General features: G+C 49.4%; 1 protein-coding gene across 2 annotated transcripts in view; it reads left to right on the top strand.

The window, feature by feature from the left end:
- Nucleotides 1-2,384: 2,384 nt before the first annotated feature.
- CDH3 (cadherin 3) overlaps nucleotides 2,385-21,100 on the top strand; it is a 41,915-nt gene continuing 23,199 nt past the window's right edge. The window contains exons 1-2 of one of the 2 annotated variants that reach the window (XM_028143212.2): nucleotides 2,385-2,504; nucleotides 2,731-2,845. In XM_028143212.2, coding sequence (XP_027999013.2) covers nucleotides 2,445-2,504; nucleotides 2,731-2,845 — 175 coding nt within the window. In that variant the 5' untranslated portion in view covers nucleotides 2,385-2,444. Of the gene's footprint in view, nucleotides 2,505-2,730; nucleotides 2,846-20,447; nucleotides 20,528-21,100 lie in introns of those variants that run through there. The other variant, XM_054710867.1, reaches the window with a different exon arrangement.

The raw sequence follows: 21,100 nt of genomic DNA, 5'->3' as shown, positions 1-21,100 counted from the left end.
CCCATCTTCCCAACGCCCCCAACCAAGCTGGATTCTGTCTTCTGCTACACCGTTACCCGAACACTTTATTTACAGTTTCCAATCCTATCTTCTGTCCCATGAATTGGCTATTCCCATTCTGTTCTTATTCTTCTACACAGCACATGTTATCTAACATAATATATATTTACTTAATTATTTTCCTCGATGCCCCACACTCTTGGATGGAAGGTCCAAGGGTGCAGGGTTGTTTGTCTGTTTAGTTCACTATTGTATCTCTAGTGATTGGCACAAAGCAAGCAATTGTTGAATGAATGAATGAATGAATGAATGAATGAACGAACGAACGATCGACAAGGGAGCTACGGAGAAGACCGCAGTGTGGTCCAAGCTGCAGGCGGAAGAGCTGACTCTCAATTTCTCCTCTCCCGCCTCCGCCCGGAATGCTGAGCGCCCGAGAAGGAGGCGGAAATGAGTGCGCCCAACAGCCCTCCAGCCGGGAGTTTACTTAATTAGGACCTGCATCCCCGGGCTCGTTTGTGTTTAACTGTCCGCCTAATGGCTTCATCTGGCTCCTGGCTGGGGAAGGGGAACCTGCGAGGCGAGGGTAGGCGGGGCCCGAGGGTACATTCTGGGACCTGCCGCGCCCAGTGGTCCCCCCCCCCCCCCCCCGCCACCTCCCGCGCGGGTACCTACCTCTCCCCGCGCCCCGGAAAGCGACCCCTGCGGGAGAGCGAGGCGAGGGGGGCGCAGAGTTCAGCGAGCCTCCAGTTTATATTGAGCTTTATCTACCCCTCGTCCCCAACCCCACCCGAGGGACCACTGGCCGGTAACACAGCGCTCCGGCGACCTCGGAGGCCAATGGCTCGCTGAACCGTGAGCCGTGAAATTGAAGGATTACAGCGTTTCTCATTCTCTTAGTTGGGGGGGATGTAAGGGCTGCTACAGAGGAGGGAAAGGGCTCGGGAGGCGGAGGCGGAGGACACATGAGTCGGATCCTGAAGCAATACCAGGAAACATTTGGGCACTTGCTCTGTGCCAGGTACTGAGTTTAGCGTTGGAAACGTGCTAATTTAATCCTCGTCGGTATGCATTAGTTCACTTAATCTCCTAGTACTGTGGGTGGCAGATGTAATAGCCCCATCTGACGTCTGCAGAACTGTTGCTCAGAACTGTTGCTCACTTGCTCGAGGCCACAGCGCTAGTAAGCGGTGCAAACGCATGCGGGAAGGCGGGCGGTGCGCCCCAGAGCCAAGGCCCAGGTAGAGAAAGGACTGCCAGGGTCGCAACGCAATCCGTCCCCCTTTTAGCCTGCCGCAGGCCTGATGGTGGGAAGGACTAGGAGACCACCACCTCAGCTCTGGGGGGGAGGGGGAGGGAGGGCGGGCAAAGAATCTACAATTAGAGACTTCACTCTCCTCCTCAAACCCCTAAATCTGAGCTGGAGAGGAGGGGGGCGGGGGGAAGGAGAGACGTCAGGGAACAAGAGGGTGGGCAGAGGGCGTGCAGGGCGCAGCGATTCTCGGGACAGTTTCTGTGTCCAGGGCAAGCACTTCAGGTCCGCGCACGTCTCCCAGAGCCGTGTTCAAGGAAGGCTCGCTGGAAGGCTGCTTTAGGCAGCAAGCAGTTTTTGCTCAGGTTATATTCAGTATTAAAGACCAATAAAAAGAGCCGCATTTTTTTTAAATGCCTTTATTTAAGTTGAGAAAGTGTTATGTTTTATGGGAGTGGAGGGTGTTGCTGGAGACTATGAGGCTAATAACCTTGTGCCCTTGGACGCCACCGTGACTTCCGAGCGCTGGGAACACCCCTCCCAGGCCCCGTTGGTTCTGCTGTGCAAGGGGTTTTCTGCAGATTTTGTAACGCGGTTCCTCGCCACTCACTGCGTTTTAAACCCTCCGAGTGGGCTGGCGTGGGAGGTGGGGATAGAGGCAGGGGCAGACGCGGCTGTAGCCGGGCGTGGGGCGGACACGCCCGCCTCCATCAAAGCTTTGGGTCACAGCGCCTCGTGGGGGAGGGGCCACGAATGGGGCGCCCCTGTTTCGGGTCAGGTTCGAAGGCCTCTCCGCTTTTTTCAGCGACAGCCGCAGGACCCAGAAACATTTTTCGTTGCTTGCCGCGGAGGTTGAAGAGTGGGGTGGAATTTTTTTGTTCTGCTTTTTTTTCCCCTCGAACCCAGAACCTGTGAGACAGCGGAGTCCCTGCCGGGAGCAGCTCCAGAAAAGCCGAGAGAACGCCGGAGGAGGGGTTTCGCGGGGCTTCGAAGGTGCTAGGACCGCGCCAGCCACCGCCCCACCTGCGAGGGAGGCGGGACCTCGCGGCGCCGGACCAATCAGCGCGCACCGGCTCTCACCTGGCCTCCTTCCGCTGGGTCCCGGGAGCTACGGAGCTCACAGCGGCGCGGAGAGCTTAGCGCAGCGGCTGCACGCTGTCGGGGCAGTGTCTTCACCTCTCTCTCTCCAGCAATGGGGCTCCCTAGAGGGTCTCTCGCGACCCGCCTCTTCCACTTCTTCCTCCTACTTCAGGTACCCTATTGCCTCGCCCTTGCCCTGCCGATGGGATGCTCCCCGGAGGGCGGGCGGGGTCCGCATGCGGTGGCGTCGGGGAGGGCGTCGGGGTGGCTGGTCTCCTGGAGGCCACGGCGTCCTGGGAAGCCCCGAAGCCCCGTTAGTAATCCGGAGATGGGTGTGCAGGGCCGGGCACGCCCGTGACCCGACCTTCCTCTTTTCCCCGCTCTTCCCTTTGGCTTAGGTTTGCTGGCTGCCGTGCGCGGCCTCCGAGCCGTGCCGGGCGGACTCCGGGGGAGCTGAAGTGACCTTGGAGGCGGGAGGAGCGCAGCTGGAGCCGGGCCAGGCTCCGGGGAGAGGTAAGATCCTCCAAGCGCCCGCCCCGTGCATCTACTGGGCGGATGGAAACCGCACGTGGTCCGCTCTGGGGTGGCCCGCGCGAGCGGTGTCCCGCCGCCTCAGGTGCGGGGGAGGCGCAGAGAGCGTCTTGGGGGCCGGGGTGTAGGTGGGCAGTTGACGGGGAAGACCGGAGGGCGTCGCGCCCTCTGAGGTCCAGGTCCTCCTTGCCCCACTCCGGCTGCTAACCCGGGCGGCTTGAGCTCCTCACCCAGCGGGTCTGGGGGAGGCTCCCCCGCTGGCCTCCGCGGAGGAATGTGCCGGCCGCATTCTTCCCCCGGCCCCCGCGCAGGTGCGGGGATGAACCGTGCCCGGGGCGGCCCCCTTCGCCCCTCTCGGGCCCCTTTGTGTACCGTGCTTTGTGTCTCCGACAGACAGACCGGGTCTGTTTCTCTTCTTCGCGCTCCCCCTCCCCCGCCCCCCTTCTTCCCCGGCAGCTGGAATGCGCTCTTAACCCTGCCCTTCCCGGCGGGTCTGCGCCCCTGCTGCCTGCCTGCCTGCCTGGAAACGGGGGCTGGCACACCTGGGCTCGGGCCATCGCGCAGCGGGGACACTCCCGCACCTCCCGTGCCTTGGGACTGGAATGTTAGGGCACTTGGGGAGTGGGGGGGTCCCAAGCTTGAAAGTCTTGAGCTGAGGGGGCGGTGGGTGGGAGATCAAAGCACGTTTTTGACCTCCCCATGACTTGTTTACCCCCTTTAGTTCAAAAACTTGAGAGTGGGGGTGGGGACCACTTTGGTGGCGGAGAACCCGTGGGTTCTGAGAGCCAGGCAGCTGCAGGCTCAAAGGGGTCTCCTTCCCTCCCCGCGGAGGAGGGGGGAGGGTGGCTTCTCCGCTGGACCAAACCCAAGCTCTTCAACAGAGGTGTAACTCAGGATTCTTGAGTGGGGTTCCGGAGGACTGTTCACCTGTAAAATTGTTTTAAGAATTGCTGTGTGCATTTTTCCTGGGAGGGGATCTATAGTGTACTTGGTTTTCAAAACAAATTAAACGCTGCCACCTAGCATTTTTCTCAGCCCCCGTCAGCATCCCCCCTCACCCCACAGCTTTAACGCGGAGGTGCCCGTGCTGCCGGGACAGAATGGCTCTCTTTTGTTTCTGCAAAAGAGGATTGGAGGCCTTGAGCCTGTGGAAGCCTTTCCCCCACCCTCTTTTCCAAAATAACTGCAGATCCTCAAAAACAATTAACACTCAGGCTAGGCCAGGCTCCTTAAACTCCTGGCTGTAGGGAGCAGAGGAGAGGTATTAAGAGGCCATGCCTCATAAACTTTAAATTCTTGTGCATGAGTTTATTACTGACTAGCTAACAAACTGCAGCTCAGGCAACCTGTAAAAACGTTCACTTGGGCAGGGCCCCAAATCCAATTCCAGCTCCCCGAGGAAGCCTCATTGCTAACCCGAGTGCTGCCAGATCTGAACCCCTGCCCCTCATTGTCAAGTTCTTTGACTAGGTTCTGGGAGAGCAAGCTGTGGCTTTTGAGTGCTGTCTGCCTTATCTTTCTTACCGAAGCAAGAAATATCAGATTAGCTGTCACTGCACTAAGCTTGAGGTTGTTGGGGGGGGAGCGGTGATCTGGTTTTCGATTTCACGGTCTGCTTGGTGAGTGTTTCCTGGTGACATCAGGCTTTTTAAACCTTTTGAGAAAATTCCGCTTTCTCGGGTGTGTGGTTTAGGATTGTGAAAAGGGTGGGTTCATGCCAGGAGCACACCTGGGATATTAAACAAAGGGTGGGTTCATGTGCTTGGCTAACTTTGTGCCTCCTTGCAACATGCCTGGTCTTCCGGTGAGATAGGCTGCCACCTTATTTAAAGTAAAAGTAAGTTTCTGGGCCCAATTGGTCCCATAAATTAGGATGCCCCAGCAAAAAAATATTGGTATTTCTCCCCTTAGTCGTCAGCTGCTGACACCTGTCTACCTCCCTACCTCTACCCCAGCTCCCCACCCTCTCAGTACACAGGATGGACCCAGCCCAGTTGAAAGGGTTATCCTGAGGGGACATACACACACTCAAGTCTGGCCAGGCAGACAACAGTTTCCATGTTGCCAGGGAACAACTGCCCCTGTTGTTCTCCCCTGGGTTATGAATATCACAGGTGTCTATGAAGTTGAGCTCAAAGAAATTATCTGATATAATTAATACCTTGTTTGTATGTGCACTTTCCTCTTCAAAGCATTTCCACAACCCTGAGCTTGCTTAATCCTCCTGACTGTTCTCTTGAAGCTGGTAAGGTAAATATTAAACTACTTCAGCTCCCAAGCTGAGTTGGGGCTTCAGAAAGCCGTAAGCCCAGCCCTTCTGGAGGTTTTAAAAGGTGGGGAAATGGAGGAACAGCTTAATGAATTTAATTTGCTTAGTTAAATAGCTCGCAGGCTTCCTTGAGCATCACAGACATGACTTTTACCTGTAGGTTTATGCCCAGGACCTGTTAAGGAGGATGCCCCGTGGGTATTCGCATGAATCATGACACTCTTACGAAGGGGCTGCCCATTTTACAGGTGAAACCCGAGTAGTTATGGCTTCACTAACATCATCACTGCAGTAACCAGCTGGGACTTGAATGGCAGTTTCTGACTCCCAAGTCCCCTGGCATTTTTTTACTGCCAGAAAGTGGGAGGTGGATGAAATGGAGATAGAGCAGGAATGTTCTCCTACCCCAGCCCCACAGTGTGGGGTCTGCTTTCCTTCAAGTGTGGTCTGCAAGCAAAGACAAAGGAGAGGTGGGAGGAGGGACTTGCATATGGGTGCAGTGGTTAAAAGTGAGTGACCTAGAGCGGTCTATACATTCTTAATGGTGAACAATTGAGAGGCAGCTTACAGTACGAGAAGTTCAGTACTTCATGTGGTCCCTCAGCAGGTTCAGCTCCCCCTCAGTCAGCGTTTGGGTAATTTCAAAGCTCAGTAATAAATCTGACTGGACATGAGTTAACTTCAAGATGGTTTTGCTTATTTCAACTTGTGTAAAAATTGCCTTTTGTTTCGGAGCCCCCATTCTGGGCTGTGCCCTCTATTTGATGATTATTTGGCCTCTAGTTACATTTTATTCTTTCAGTAAACGTATTTAGCATCTGCATGTATCAGACCCTGTTCTAGAACTGCAGCCATATAGCAGTGAACAAAACGAAGGCCCTGCCTTCGGGGAGCTTGCAGTCTAAAACTAGAGGTTCGATGCACGAAATTCGTGCAAGAATAGGCCTTCCTCCTTCCCCCGGCTGCTGGCACCGGCTTCCCTCTGGCACCCCGGGACCCTGGCTTCCCTTGCAACCCTGGCTTCATCCAGTCCAATTAGCATATTATGCTTTTATTATTATAGATTAGTTATTTTTGTGCTTGTGACTGACTGCCTTGCAAAGCAGGTGACGGTATTTTCCCCTTAGTGTAGGATGGGGATAAGGAACTTGACATGAGGTCACGGGGGCAGTCAGCAGTAAGGCCAGGATTGAAACCCAGAGGGATTCCGCAGTGCCTGATAAATCTGCCTCTGATGAATGAGTATTTGGGAATTGAGGCTTCGAGCTGGCTCAGCAGCAGAGTAGGGTTGGTTACCAAAGCCTGTTGTACATCGCTGTTAGCTTGGGGAGCAGGTCTCAAATCTCTAGGCTCCCTTTCCACCTCCTCACAAGGCACTGTTCCTAGGTTACCCAGTGCAGGGCGCCCACAACTCTGCTGTGTGAGAAAGGCATGGCTTATGATGAGCAATGAGTTTCTAGGGCTAGAAACTAGCTCTGCAAAGCATTCGGAGGAGGGAGAGAAGGGCTTCCCCTGCCCAAGTCAGTTGCACCTTTGGTTCTGAGACTGCAGCGTCTCTATTCAGAGAACCACTGTGATTGAAGAGTAACATGTGGAGGAAAGTGCTTGATGGACTTCACTGAAGACACCCATGTACCCAGCACCCAGCTCAGGAAACGGCATTACAAGCACCTCAGATACTCCTTTCTTTCCAGTCTCTACCTTCCTCCCAAGAAAGCCGCTATCCTGATTCTAATAAGATGATTTAATCTGCCTGTATTTGGACTTCATGTAGAAGAACCAGAGAGAAAATCCTCTTGGATCTGGCTTCTTGACTGCACATGTGAGATTCTTGTATAGTTCTGGATGTGGCTGTAGTTGATTCTCATGTGGCTGAAATACTCAATATAGCATTTGGGAATTGAGCATTTGAGCAGCAGACTCCTCGTATGACGAAGATGCTCCTATAGTAGTCATTATGTGACTATCCGCAGTTCTGTTGACCAGCGATTGAGGAGTCCCCCATCCCCCCCTTTTTTTGTGGGTGGCTATAATAACTGGTGCTACTGTGAACACTATTGTTCAGGACTTTTGGTGAAACTATAAACAGTATCTATTAGGTACATACCTGGGAACATAATTGCTGGGTTAACTTAACTGAGACCCACAGTACTGTGACCGTGTCCTGAGAAGTCAGCTTTTCTCTGTCTTGGAGTAGCTGGGTCTCTTCTGGATTCAGCCACCTGCCCTCCCCCAACAGTCTCCTTACCAGACCCATCCTGTCTTGCTTCTTATCTGGCCTTAAGCTAAGAGACAAGCCATTATTGTGTACTTGGTAGCTTCCTTTATCTTGGGGGAGAAATCTTTATCTTTTTTTGCCCTTAAGCTAATGCTTGTATTTTCCCCCAAAGTAGAAAGGAAATCTCAAAAGGACCCTGAATTTCTTAGGTGAGGTCTTTTTCCTGGGTGAAGATTGTTATCCTGGCCAGTGAGTGGGTGGGCAGCAGACTCCTCGTATGACAAAGGTAGTGAAGTCCAGCTCCTCCCTCAATTCAGAGGCAATGAAGTATCTGAGATCGGAAGCCAAGTTGAGTGGTCATTCAGCCAACAAATGTCAGAACACCCACGGTGCTAAATGTTCATAAGTGAGCAAGACCCCCAGCTCCTTAACCTCAGTGGGCTCCTCTGATTAGAGGAGGAAGCAGATCAGTCACCAGACAATTTTATTTACTTTGTTGTTAATCCACACACAAGGATATTTTTTCCATTGATTTTTTTTTTTAGAGAGAGAGTGGAAGTGGGAAAGAAACATCAATGTGTGAGAGAGAGATGGATTGGTTGCCTTCCACACCCAACCCAGGTACATGCCCTTGACCGGAATTGAACCGGTGGTGTTTAGGCCAACTCTCTAACCAGTGAGCTCACTGGCCAGGGCAGTCACCCAGGCGATGTTAATAGTGAATCCTTTGTTCAGCAAATATTTATTGAGTACCTACTAAGTTCCAGGTACTGTTTTTAGGTGCTGGGGATACATTTAGTGAACAAAACATGAAAAAAACTCAGGCTTCATGAACTACATGTCTGTTAGTGGAGGGAGACAGACAAATTAAGTTATTTACATGAATGTGTGTGTGTGTGTGTGTGTGTGTGTGTGTGTATTTATATACATACTAGAGGCCCAGTACACGAAATTCATGCACGGGGCGGGGGAGGGGGGGACGGAAATTGTCCTTCAGCATAGCCTGCACCCTCTCCAATCTAGGACCCCTTGAGGGATGTCCGACTGCCCGTTTAGGCCTGATCCTACTGGAATCGGGCCTAAACGGGCAGTCAGACATACCTCTCACAATCCAGGACTGCTGGCTCCCAACTGCTTGCCTGCCTGCCTTCCTGCCTTCCTGATTGCCCCTAACCACTTCTGCCTGCCAGCCTGGTCACCCCCTAACCACTCCCCTGCCAGCCTGATTGATGCCTAACTGCTCCCCTGCCAGCCTGATTGCCCCTAACTGCCCTCCCCTGCAGGCCTGGTTCCCCTCCAACTGCCCTCCCCTGCAGGCCTGGTCCCTCCCAACTGCCCTCCCCTGCTGGCCATCTTGTGACGGCTATCTTGTTTGTTGGAGTAATGGTCAATTTGCATATTACTCTTTTATTAGCTAGGATATGACCGAGTGGGAAGTGGGAGAGGAAAAATTTAGAGTCACATAGGAACAGCTGCTGACATGTTCTTGGGGGAACCTGGAGGAAGTGGTATAAAGCTGGAGGCTGAGGAAGACTTAATGCAAGAGAGTTGGGGCATGAGAGGCAACAGGGAGTGTTCCTGGCAGGGGAACAGCATATGGCTGGTCCATGGAGTGTAAGGTGGGGAGAGGCACAAGGAGAAGTAGGCAGGGTCCAGTCCAGCTTGGAATTAGTATCCCCTCAGAACAGAGGTAGTAAGGTGTTCTGGAAAGGCAGGACAGGGGGCTGAAGTCCCAGTTGTGCCGCCATGGAGGCCAGAGTCTCTGAAGTCTCCTCTTGAGCCAAGACAGGGCCCCACCGCCAGCATCCCTTCTCAACCCCCCTTTTCCCAGACCCGAGGGCAAGGATGTTGTCAGCCTCAGTTGAATTTTCCCCCTCATTTCATTTAGTTACTGGGCATTGCCAACCGAGGCAGCCGGGCTGATGAGGAAGGACTTTGAAACAAAAACACAACCTAAGTACCATTTGCCAAGAGCTAACTGAGTTCCAGAAACTACACTGTGTACTTTATGTAATAAGCCCCTTTAATCCTCCTAAAAGCCCTGTGAGCAGGGTGGAATTGGCTCCATTTAACTGGATAGGAAACCTAGGCTTTTAACTTTGTAGCTTATCCAAGGTCGCCCAGGTAGTAAATTGTGGAGTTAGGGTTTGAACCCAGGTTGGACTCTAAGCGTGAGGTACTAACCATTTGGGAGTCGGGGTGAGAGAGGGAAAGAGGGTGTGAGTCTCTGGCCCCAGCCAAACCGGAGGAAGATTGGAAATAGTTAACTTCTGACCCAAGAGCTTTGAATTCCTGTCCCCTCCACAGGCCTCTGTTAATCACCAGGAGCTGGAATTGGGCGGGGGAGGGGGCATTTCTAGCCAGGATCCCTGGCCTTCCTTTTAGGATGGAAGGCGGGTAGGGAGGGCTCAGGACCCAGGCCCGATAGCCTCTCACTGACATTCTCAGCAGAGAATCTGCTTCTGGTGTTCATCTTCTGCCTCTCCGCCCCCCCCCCCGTCCCCGTCCCCGTCCCCCCCCCCCCCCCGCTCTCCGCCCCCTCCTCCCAGCACCAAGACCCTCCCCCACCTTGCTCTGAATGGAGGAGCTTGATGTACTCGACCCTCCCCCTACTCCTCCTGCCAAATCTGGGTACCCTCGCCCTTCTGGGTTACTAGAACATCAATGGGCTGCAAACCCCTCAAGCTAGCAGAACCCCCTCAGGCTGCAGTGGCCGTGGTCCCGCTGAACGGCAGGGTGCTGGGGTCCTGCTGCTTGCTCAGTGAACCTGTGCAAAGAAAGCTGAATGCACACCTTGCTTTCTCCCTTTACCCCATCTTTTTTTTTTTTTTTTAATATATATTTTATTGATTTTTTTACAGAGAGGAAGGGAGAGGGATAGAGAGTTAGAAACATCGATGAGAGAAACATCGATCAGCTGCCTCCTGCACACCTCCCACTGGGGATGTGCCCACAACCAAGGTACATGCCCTTGACCGGAATCGAACCTGGGACCTTTCAGTCTGCAGGCTGATGCTCTATCCACTGAGCCAAACCAGTTAGGGCCTTTACCCCATCTTTGAACTCACAACTCGCTCTGTCACCGTCTGTCTTTTGAGGGGAAGGCTCACAGCCAGGACTACACAGCCAGGAGGTGGAATGGCTGGGGCTGCTACCCCCCGCAAGCGGTATCTCTAGGCTGCACAGAACCCCAGGGAGGAGAGATCTGGTCTCCCCCGGACTCTGAGGCATCTCAAGGGCTAGATGGGGAGATGGGGCTGAGGACGCACCATCCCAGGCTTCCCTCTTCCCCCTCAATCTCAGTAACCCCACTTCTGCTTGTTTACTAGTAAGAGTGCATAAGATTAGTTCGAAACGACATCTCTCTCACTAAGAAACCTTAAACTTGAATTGAAGACTGGAAGTAAATTGATCTTGCCCAGGGGTTCCGACCTCTGGGTCTCACATTACCTGTAGGAAGTCTGCTCCCCTGCAATGACTTGTGTACTAGGGTGCCTGTGGCCCTGGCTGGGTAGCTCAGTTGGTCAGAGTGTGGTCCCGATACGCCAAGGTTCAGTCCTCGGTCAAGGCACACACGCAAGAATCAGCGTTTAGGTTCTAACGTCCTGTGTGGGAAATGCCCCCTGGCCCTGGAGCCACGAGGAGGCAGGTGGGCTGCTGGTTGGTCAGTGGGAGGGCTGGAGCGCTCAGCTACCATCCTGGGTGTCTTGCTTAGGCTGGCTGCCTTTTCACAACGAGCCCTGTCTTGTTGTAGCTTCAGGCAGAGAGAAAAGACGGCTACTTGTGGGCTCCCCGCACACAAGTCAGAACAAGACTCCAAGCCCCACACCCTGCCCTCTCCTTGTGGAGTCGGCTTCGGCTGGGGCTTCCCACCAGGGCTTCAAGACCTGTTATTTTCTTGTCTTTTTCCGCTTCCAGAATTCTCCTGCATTCCCCAACTGGGACTCAACCACATTGTTAACTGGTTTGCCCCTGCCTTTGGCCTCCAAGAGTCAGTAATTTGCAAGCTTGACTGAGTGTTAAAATTGCCTAGGGAGCTTTTTATTTTCATCATACTCCCTTCCTTGTATACTATTTTATATTGTTTATGTAGGGTTGGGTGGTTGGGATTTTACGTTAATACGTAAGTATATGTTCACGGTAAAAACCATGGTTTTCACTCAAATATATTAGCACTTACTATGTGACAGGTATTGCTCTTAGCATTTTATGTGTTAGCTTGTTTAATCACCATGACATCCCTTGAGGTAGATACCGCTATCACCCTCTTGTTACAGATGAGAAAACCAAGACCAGAGAGGTTAGGTAACTTGCCCAAGACCACACAGCTGGTGAATAGATATTTCCAAGGATGCAAATCTAAGCATCCTGAGCTTTAACCACTAAATGTCACTGCCTCTCAATAGAAGCAAATCAGAAATAAACACGTGAAAGTTCTTCTCTTCCTCAGTTCTGCTCCCTAAGGATAAGCACAATTAACGGTTTAATGTGAATCCTCGTAGACCTTTTTCTTTACAAAAAAAATGTATGGATGCACACCAAAATTCTTAACAAGAATTGGACTGTATTATGCATGAAGATATTACTCTGCAGCTTTCCTAACTTACTGAATCCGGCTTCTTTCCAGAGTGCTCAATACACATCTGTCTTGTCCATTAACAGCTCCGTGGTCTTCTACGTGGTAGACATATGGTGATTTATATAGCTGACCCCTATTTTTATCTTTGACAGATGTGGAGTGGGGAGGAGTTACCATAAAAATTGTGAAGTGTTTAGACTTTCAGAACTCTTTAACTATCAGGAATCACCTTATTAGGAAAGATTGCTGTAGAAAGGAGTGAATGAATTGTTCATCTTAACCCCATCCAGATAAATTAAGCCTTTACGTTTGAATAATAACCTTCAAGACGAGCTTTGCTGTAAGCTTCACGAGGTTACTGTACCACTTTAAAATCATAGTTTTCACACTAACCATTGTTGTATGTCTTAATTATCTGACTTGCAAAAAGCATTTGAAATCACCAAAAGTAAAAAATTTAATTGTGTAACAAATTTATTAGCACTTGTATTATTTTCCTTTAAGTGTCGAGAGCTCGAGAAATGTGACGTTCGGTCAAAGCAAAAATGCATTTTTTTTTCTCAAGTTTTCTTCAGATTCCAAAATCTAGTTGGCAAGCATTGTGCTGAATACAAGTTGACTTCCATTTTTAAAGAGCATACTCTTTTCTGGTCTTACTTTTCCCTCCCCCCCCCCCCCAGAGGGGCTTATGGGTGTGTGTGTTTTTTATATTACTGCAATACACAGTCTTATACAGGGTGGTTGCATTGATGTAAAATATGCATTCTTAAAAACCTCAAAAATTCATAACTCCCATGATTCAAGACCTACAGTCTCATATGAACATATGTGTGTGGGATGAGGAAGCTAGGGGGATGCTTACAATTCACTAGTCCCTCCAGTTTTGAAATTATGAGACTTTTTACACTTTTTCTTAATTTTGGAGATTTGTATTTCTTTAAAGTTTGCATACAAAGTGAGACTTAATAATTATGGCACCGTTTCAAATTTCTGTCACTGAAATTTGCACAAAATGTAACTATCCTAATGCCGAGAGGCCGGAGCTGGAGTTCAGGGCTGCAGTGCCTGAGTTAATGTGTTTGTCCCTGACTAGCTGTGGAAACGGGTAAGTTGCCTGTTTTCCCATCTGTAAAATAGGGATAATAGTGGGGATCTTCTAACACTGTGGTGAGGATTAAACGAGTTATTGTTGCCTTGGCTGGTGTGGCATAATAGAACCTCAGCCCGCACACCGAAGGGTCGTGGGTTGGATTCCCCGTTAAGGGCACATACCTGGGTTGCAGGTTCGATCCCCAGCCTTGGTCAGGGCGCATGCAGGAGGCAACCAATTGATATGTCTTCCTCACATCGATGTTTCTCTTCTCTTGCTCTCTCCTCCTTCCCTCTGTCCCCTCCCTCCCTCTGTCCATCCCTTCCACTCTCTCTAAAAATCATTGGAAAAACTCCTCAGGTGAGGAGGATTAACAATAACAAAAATGAGTTAGTGTATGAAAACGCATGTAGTAAAAACAACCAAAACGCATGTAGTAAATAAATGTTAGGTGTTAGGGGTGTTTATAATAGTACTAGAGGCCCAATTGCGAGGAGGTGCCCTGCGGGGGGCTGGGACCCACACCTGACCGGCATAGCACTGGCCGCTGCATTGTGTCCGCTGGGGTGGGGGTAGTCACTCCTGTGTGTTGTGTCTCTGCTCCGGCCCGCCCCCCCGCCCCAGCCTCCCCGCTGCCGCCGGGGGGGGGGGGGGGGGGGGGACCGGCACGCAGTCCCCTCCTGCCCATCTGCGTGGGCAGCTCCTCCTGAGCAGTGGTGATGCCCGGCTAATTAGCATATCCCGTGTTTTTTTTTTTTTTTAATGTATATATTATTACAATTGGACAAGTCTGTATGCATATTTCCTTAGAATGCTTTCTTGGAAGCAAAATTGCCAGATCAAAGGACTTTCATGGTTCATTCAACAATTATTGAATACCTACTGTGTGTCAGGTATTGTGCTAAGTGTTGGGATACAGTGATAAGCAAATTCTAACACAATCTTGGCCTTTGCGCATTATAGAAACTAGTAGGGGAGATAAGCATTTAGCTAATAACAAGTAAACTGATAAATTGTAAGGAATTCTATGGAAGAAAGTTATATAGAGCTAGAAGAGTTTTTAAAATGGGAAACTGATCTACTTTGGGAGGGTTGAGGGAGTTTTCCTGAGAAAGTAACTTTTGAATTTGAATCTGAAGAATGTTAGGAGTTAACTGGGTAAAATTGGAGTGGGAATACAGGGAGAAACTGTTCTAGACAGAGGAAATGGAATGTGCAAAGGGCCTGTGGTAAGGGGACTATGAAGAATATTAGAAGAGAACTAATATAGTTAGAGAGCAGAGATAAGGATTGAGCACATTAAAGATAATGGTTTTTATCCAAAGAACAATGGCACATCATTGGTAAGTTTCAAATGGAATTGATTTTATTTTCTCAAATGTATCATCTGTTACATTTTCAAAAGGACTGCCCTCCCTTTTTTTTTTTTTTTTGCAGCAAAGCAAGCAAGCATTTATTGGCCACAGCAAAACACACTCAGGATAGTGAAACAAGGAAGGGCTTAGCATAGAAGAAGCAACAGGAGAGTCTAGGCTGGGCTGCGTTGGCTCACTGGGAAGTCAGAGAAAAGGGGGCCTTGGAGACAGGTTTGGGGGTAGCCTGAGCTGCCAGTGCCCATTGCTTCTCTGGTTGCAAGTCTCATGGGGTCCCTTAGCGTTTAGGAGGTGTGTGCCTGTGAGGGAAGAGGAGGGGAAAGGGAATGGTGCGGGTGTGCTCCCCAGAGGGAGAGCGTGCTAAAAGATCCTTTTTTACTTTTTTTTTTAAATATATTTTTATTGATTTCAGAGAGGAAAGGAGAAGGAGAGAGAGAGAGAGAGAAACATCAATGATGAGAGAGGATCATTGATCAGCTGCCTCTGGCATGCCCCCTATGGGGGACCCCGGCATGTGCCCTGACTGGGACTCGAACCTTGACCTCCTGGTTCATGGGTCAATGCTTAACCACTGAGCCACAGTGGCTGGACTTAATGTATCTCTTTGACAGAGGGACTAAAAGAAAAAAAGAAACTAGTAAGGTATGCATGAAAGAAGCATGGCATTTTGAATTTAATTTCCAGTGCTTGCCTCTATGGCAGTTGATCTGTTTTTTCTTAACTTTCTGCTTCAATCAGGATTCTGGGTGACCTTCACTTTCCCTTTTGGGTGTTGTTTGTTTTTTGCTTTTTAAATTACTATCCCTGGTTTTAAATACTTATTTATTTATTTATTTATTGAGAGTGAGAGAAACATCAATGTGAGAGCCAGACATTGATTGGTTGCCTCCTGTACACCCCCTACCAGGGATCAAACCCACAACCCAGGCATGTGCCCTGACCAGGCATTGAACCGGCAATCTTTTAGTCCACAGGATGACACCCAACCAACTGAGCCACACTGGACAGTGTTAATTGTGCCTTTAAAAGTACAACACATCCTGTTTGACCCTCATCAGAGCCTGTGTGTGTGTGTTCCCATTTTAGAGACTGGAAATGAATAAGGGCTTATATTTGTGGAGTGCTTACTGTTGCACAGCTTAAATATGAAGTGACTTGCTCAAGGCTGCAGGGCCAGCCAGTGTGCTGCAGTTTTACCCAGCAGACCCTTAGTTGCTATCCCAGATGTCCCAGGTTGAGCACTAGGATCTCTATTCTGATTTGGTCCTTGAAGGTAGAAATCAGCGAGCCGAAGAGCACACCTCATGCGCAGCTTTGAGTCTGTGGGTGCTTCAAGCTCTCCGCGTGCTGTGGCGTGTAGCCCAGCTTGGGTTTCTCTAGGGACTTTCAGAGAGGACGCAGCTTCCACCGGTAAGGAGGGAAGCTCTTTCCAAAGAGGCCAAACTGAGTCCCCTGGAAAGAATTGCTTTCTCCTTAACTGGCTACCAAAAAGCTTTTCAAGTGGGGGAGTTGGAGGGGGCGGGAACCGCATCTCATTTTGATTGCAAATCCAATGTTTACTGGTACTGTGGAAAATAAGCAAAATGGAGGTCACCACCCATACAGGACCTTTGCCTTTTTAAGCGAACACTTTCAATAGATCTTTCAGGTCCATTTACCTAACCAAGACTCCACTGAGGGTGTCTGATCGGAGGGAGTGGACCTGCATCCCATTGTGCACCCTCTCCAGCCCCCTTCCTTCCCTGGCAGTCCAGCTGCCCCTCCTACTTCGCTGGGTCCGAGAAGGGCTCCAAGCCGAGGGCCTCAACTGCCCTGCCTGCTCTGTCTGCAGGAAGATCCGGTGGCAGGGTGAGGAGAGCATAGATGGGGGCCACCTGCCAGTGTGGCCCCGCAGCTGGTCATCTCTGCAAAGCCACCGCTATGCTGGCGACCCCGGGGAATCCCATCCACCGAGCGCTGCAGCTGCAGCACAGAGCTGGTCTCCTTTGGCGTCCGGAAGACGGTGATTTTGTGGTGACGAATGATCACTTACACGTCCATGGTGGTGGAGCGGTTTACTCTGCTCTTGGCTTTTGGGAGGAAGAACCTGGCTTCTAGGAGGGCACTGGCGGGCAGGTGGAGCGGCCTGAGCGATTTATCTCCCCGTGGCTCACGGCCAACCTAATGGCCTCGAGCCCCTCACAGGCCTCCTCCCTCCCGGCCCTGCCCCGCTCACCTATCGCCACCTTGTTTTGTTGTTAGTGTTTTGGTTTTTTTTGTCAGGAAGATGGGTGGTTCTGGGGAGAGCTCGTCTGCCTTCCCGGTGCCAACGCTCGGGGCCATATGTAATCTATCTAATCTATGCATCTGCCTTTCTCTTTTATAAGATAAACATAGCCATACTTCATAATAGCCAGGTGCCTGGTGTAAATGATAACAGGGCTGTTTTGTGACCTGTCCCCAACCCCGCCTTCAGCAGAGTGGTAGGTCTTCTTTTATGACATTTAAGGCTATAGGTTAGACATTTGAACAACTTGTCGCACACATAATTAAGGATTCTGTTGAAAGGTAAGTTGTTGAAGCTTAAAAAAAAAATTTTTTTTTTTTAAATACACTGTTCAAGCAACAGTCATGAACATCCTTGCAGTTCCGGTTTTGTGACATCCGGGATGATTTCTGCCACAATTCCTGGGTCAGAGGGCTTGTTTGAGGCTTAATTTTTCAGAAAGGTTGTGCCAGTGTGCACTCCCCCACCCCTAACAATATATAGCAGCGCCGTTTCCCAAGTATTCCACAACACTTGTTCTTTTCACCTGTGTTTCTTAATAAGTGAACCTTTTATAAATATAGTCTCACTCGGGAAATCGGCAGAATCTTTTTTCAAGGCAATGTCACATAATTTCCCCCTGCACCTTCTTATCCCAACCCCTAACAGGAGGGTAGTGATCGCTGCAAGGACGAGTGCTGGCTTCATGAGCTAGAGATGCCCCTAAACCAAAGGTCAGTAGGGAAACTGGCCAAGGTGGATCACGCGAAGGACATTTGTCCCCAGAGAGACGGCTGGTTGTATTTCGTTTTTTGTAAATAACAGACAACTTTTAATTACCAAAAAGGTTTTGCACGTTGGTATCTATTTAGGAAATGGACTTATCCAAAAGCAAACGAAAATAGGTTCCTCAGCCCTCGCTGGTTTGGCTCAGTGGATGGAGCATCAGCCCGTGGACTAAAGGATCCCGGGTTCGATTCCGGTCCAGGGCACATGCCCGGATTGTGGGCTCGATTCCCAGGAGGGAGTGTGCAGGAGGCAAGGAGGCAAGTCAGTCAATGATTCTCATTATTTCTCTCTCTCTTGCTCCCTCTCCCTTCCTCTCTGATATAAAAGAAAATAGGTTTGTCAGGCGACCCAAACTGAAAATCACTGTTCCCATGTTTCATTAATCAAGATATAAAATACAATTAAAGAAAAATATTTTACATTAAAATCTTGGTTTTGTATGTTTTTTAGAAGAAAATTTTCTACCTGGGGGTGGCAGTTACCAGTGATTTCTGTTTGTTTTTATTTTTCAAACTATTAAATCATGCAATGCATACAAAAATGGAATTGCAAACACATTTATGTTCAGAAAAGTCACTTTTTAAGTGTATCAAACACTTAAAATATATATATATATTATTGATTTTTTTTTTTTTTTTTTTTTACAAAGAGGAAGGGAGAGTGATAGAGAGTTAGAAACATTGATGAGAGAGAAACATCGATCAGCTGCCTCCTGCACATTCCTACTGGGTATGTGCTCGCAACCAAGGTACATGCCCTTGATCAGAATTGAACCTGGGACCCTTCAGTCCACAGGTCGACGTTCTATCCACTGAGCCAAATGGTTAGGGCTGCTTTTGTTTTTAAAAAAATCTTTGGCTTTTTAGAGAGAGAGGAAAAGAGGAGAGAGAGAGAAACACCCATGTGAGAGCGCAACATTGATCTGCTGCCTCCTGAATACCTCCTAGCAAGGATCTATCCCACAACCCAGGCACGTACCCTTGACCTGGGGCAGGCTGGAGGGGGTCAGTGGGGTGGGGGGAGGGGATATATATAATACTTTCAACAATAAAGATTTTAAAAAATAAATGAAAAAAAAAGACTTCTCACTTAGAGCAGTATAAGCAAATATTTTCAGTTTCACAATACATTATCATTTACTGGAGACTCTGCAACAATGGCTTATCTATAATAATAAAAGCGTAATACGCTAATTCGACCTTCTGAACAACGGTGTGAGGGAAGCCCGGGTGGGAAGCCCAGGTCCGGATGCCAGAGGGAAGCCGGTGCCGGCAGCCGGGGAAGGAAGGCCTACTCTTGCACGAATTTCGTGCATCGGGCCTCTAGTTGGCAATAAGTACCAATTATGAGTTATTCAGGAATTATAAAGTAGGCCAGATAACAAGCAGGGAGAGGAATACTACCTACAGCTCTCAGGTTCAACTGCAAATGAAAGGTTTCTCCTCCAGACCCGAATGCACTCTGCTATTTCAGAAGGGACACTGTATCAGTCAGGGTCCCTGAGGAAAAGATGACACAGGGCTGGCTCTGGGCTGGACACAGTGCTCAGTGCTGTGTGAACATCATTCCGCTTAATCCTCCCAGTGAGCTTAGGAGATGGGTATTATCGCTTGTATTTTGCCAAGGCATTCACTCAGTCAGAATGGATATTGGGGCTCTATAGTACCTCCATGTCATGGCTGAGAGGACAAGCTCCTCACCTTCAGGGGTGTTCCCCTGAGAGTTTGGAGGTGCCCCAGGCAATTCCAGTCTAACCCAGGCCTGGAATGATGTCTCAGCCCAGTATCCATCAGTTCTTACAAGTCTATTTAAAAATATTTCTTGCCCTGGCCAGGTGGCTCAGTCAGTTAGAGCATTGTGCTGATACACTAAGGTTACAGGTTCGATCCCCAGTCAGGGCACATACAAGAATCAACCAATGGGTGCATGAGTGGGTGGAACAACACATCGATCTTTCTCTGCCTTCCCGCCCCCCCTCTCTAAAAATAAATTTAATGAGGGCATATATGGGAGTGGGGTGGGGGTGGCAATGGTAAGATATGTACATATATAATACCTTAATAAAAAAATTGGAAAAAAATAAAAAATAAATAATAAACAAAAATAAATTTAAAATAATAAATAAATAAAAAGCTTTCTTTTTGCAACAGCTCTAGTACCCCAAGGACTTGACTCTTCTTGCCCAAGTTTTATAGGGGTGCCATTTCAGGATCTGAGGTCAGGCTTGGCAGGGGCGATCTTTAGAGAGGAGCTTTGAGCACAGGCCAGGGACTCCTGGTTCCATTGGATGTCTTCTGATCCAGTGCAGATACATAGAACTCTGGTTTTTTATAAATTAATTTCTCTGGAAGCAGTCTCAGGTTATCAACTCCCTTCTTCAACAGTATTCTAGGAATTGTGTATTTCGGCTCAGTGCTGAGAGCTATCAATTTATATCTACCTTTTCATCAGGTTCATTGACTTGGTGATTCAGAATTCCTGTGGGAGAAACTGAATCTGAAGCAGTCTGCTGACTTTGTTTACCGTACCGGATGCGTGTGGAGAGTAGGCCTCTGTTTCCCAGTCTTAAGATCTGAACTGTTGCCCCATGTGCTCATCAGCACTCACCAGCTTGCCCCAAGCAGAGTTTGACACAAGCCCATTCATGCCTTCATGACTTGGCCGAGGTTTGTGGCCTTGTGGAGGTAGGCTGCAGTCAGGAACAGGAAATACATCTGCTTACTTCACTTCACCGGCTGTTGGAAGGTGGATGAGTGATTATGAGACCTGGTTTCAGATCAATTTCATTTTGAACCAGTGATGCAAGCCACTGGTGCCAGGAAGCATCTGGGAGGAAGTTGTAATGATTTTGCCCCACAGCTTACTGTTTACCGGTCTCTTTGTGACTCATGGCTTACAGAGAAAACTCATATTCCTACAGTTGTCTCAGCAAGCTTCCGTGGGCAGGTCAGCTTGTCCCTGAGATCTCTACCCTCTACCTCCCCCGGTTAGCCCAGAGCACTCCCAAAAAACAGTCCTCTCCAGATGCAGACTGAGCCAGCTCCCTTTTATGCTCTTTGGTCCCGTGTATCTCCTCCTCCCTTCAGTGCTTCATCCCTCAGGTAAGGCATTTGGCTATAGCTAAGCCCCTACCCACTTTGAGAGATGGTTTTTCTATGATGTAGAGGCAGGCCCAGACTTGGAGTCTGAAGCCTAGGTTAATTGTGAGTAGGCGAAAGGTACCTTTTAAAGGCTTACTCTGGGCTAGTCACAGTGCTCAGTGCTGTGTGAAACATCCCATTTAATCCTGCTAAGTTTATGAGATAGCTATGATTTTTTCCTATTTTCCAGAGGAGGACAGCTTCCATATGCTCATACAATATGGATTTGAACCGAAGCCTTTCAGTCTCCAAATCCCACGTTCTTCATCACTGCCCTGCCTCTAGGATTTGAAATCTGGTCCTGCTGCTTCTTGGTGGTGGGGCCTTGCATGCTTACCCGTCTGAAACTGCTTCTTGCAGCAGCCTCTGGTTTCCTGAGTTGTCAGAAAGGGGAGGAGGTGTAATATCCACCTTGCAGGTTAGTTTTTGAGGATTTTGGATAGGAAAACACTTAGCTGAGTGTCTCAGGCCTTTGAAGCATGTTCCTGCCTGCCTGGCTCAGGCCCTTGGCTGTATTCTGCCTCCGGCTGAATG

Source organism: Eptesicus fuscus, chromosome 21, assembly GCF_027574615.1.
Source record: "Eptesicus fuscus isolate TK198812 chromosome 21, DD_ASM_mEF_20220401, whole genome shotgun sequence".
In the NCBI taxonomy this organism is placed as follows: Eukaryota; Metazoa; Chordata; class Mammalia; order Chiroptera; family Vespertilionidae; genus Eptesicus; species Eptesicus fuscus.
This window is presented reverse-complemented; position numbering and strand designations above follow the sequence as displayed.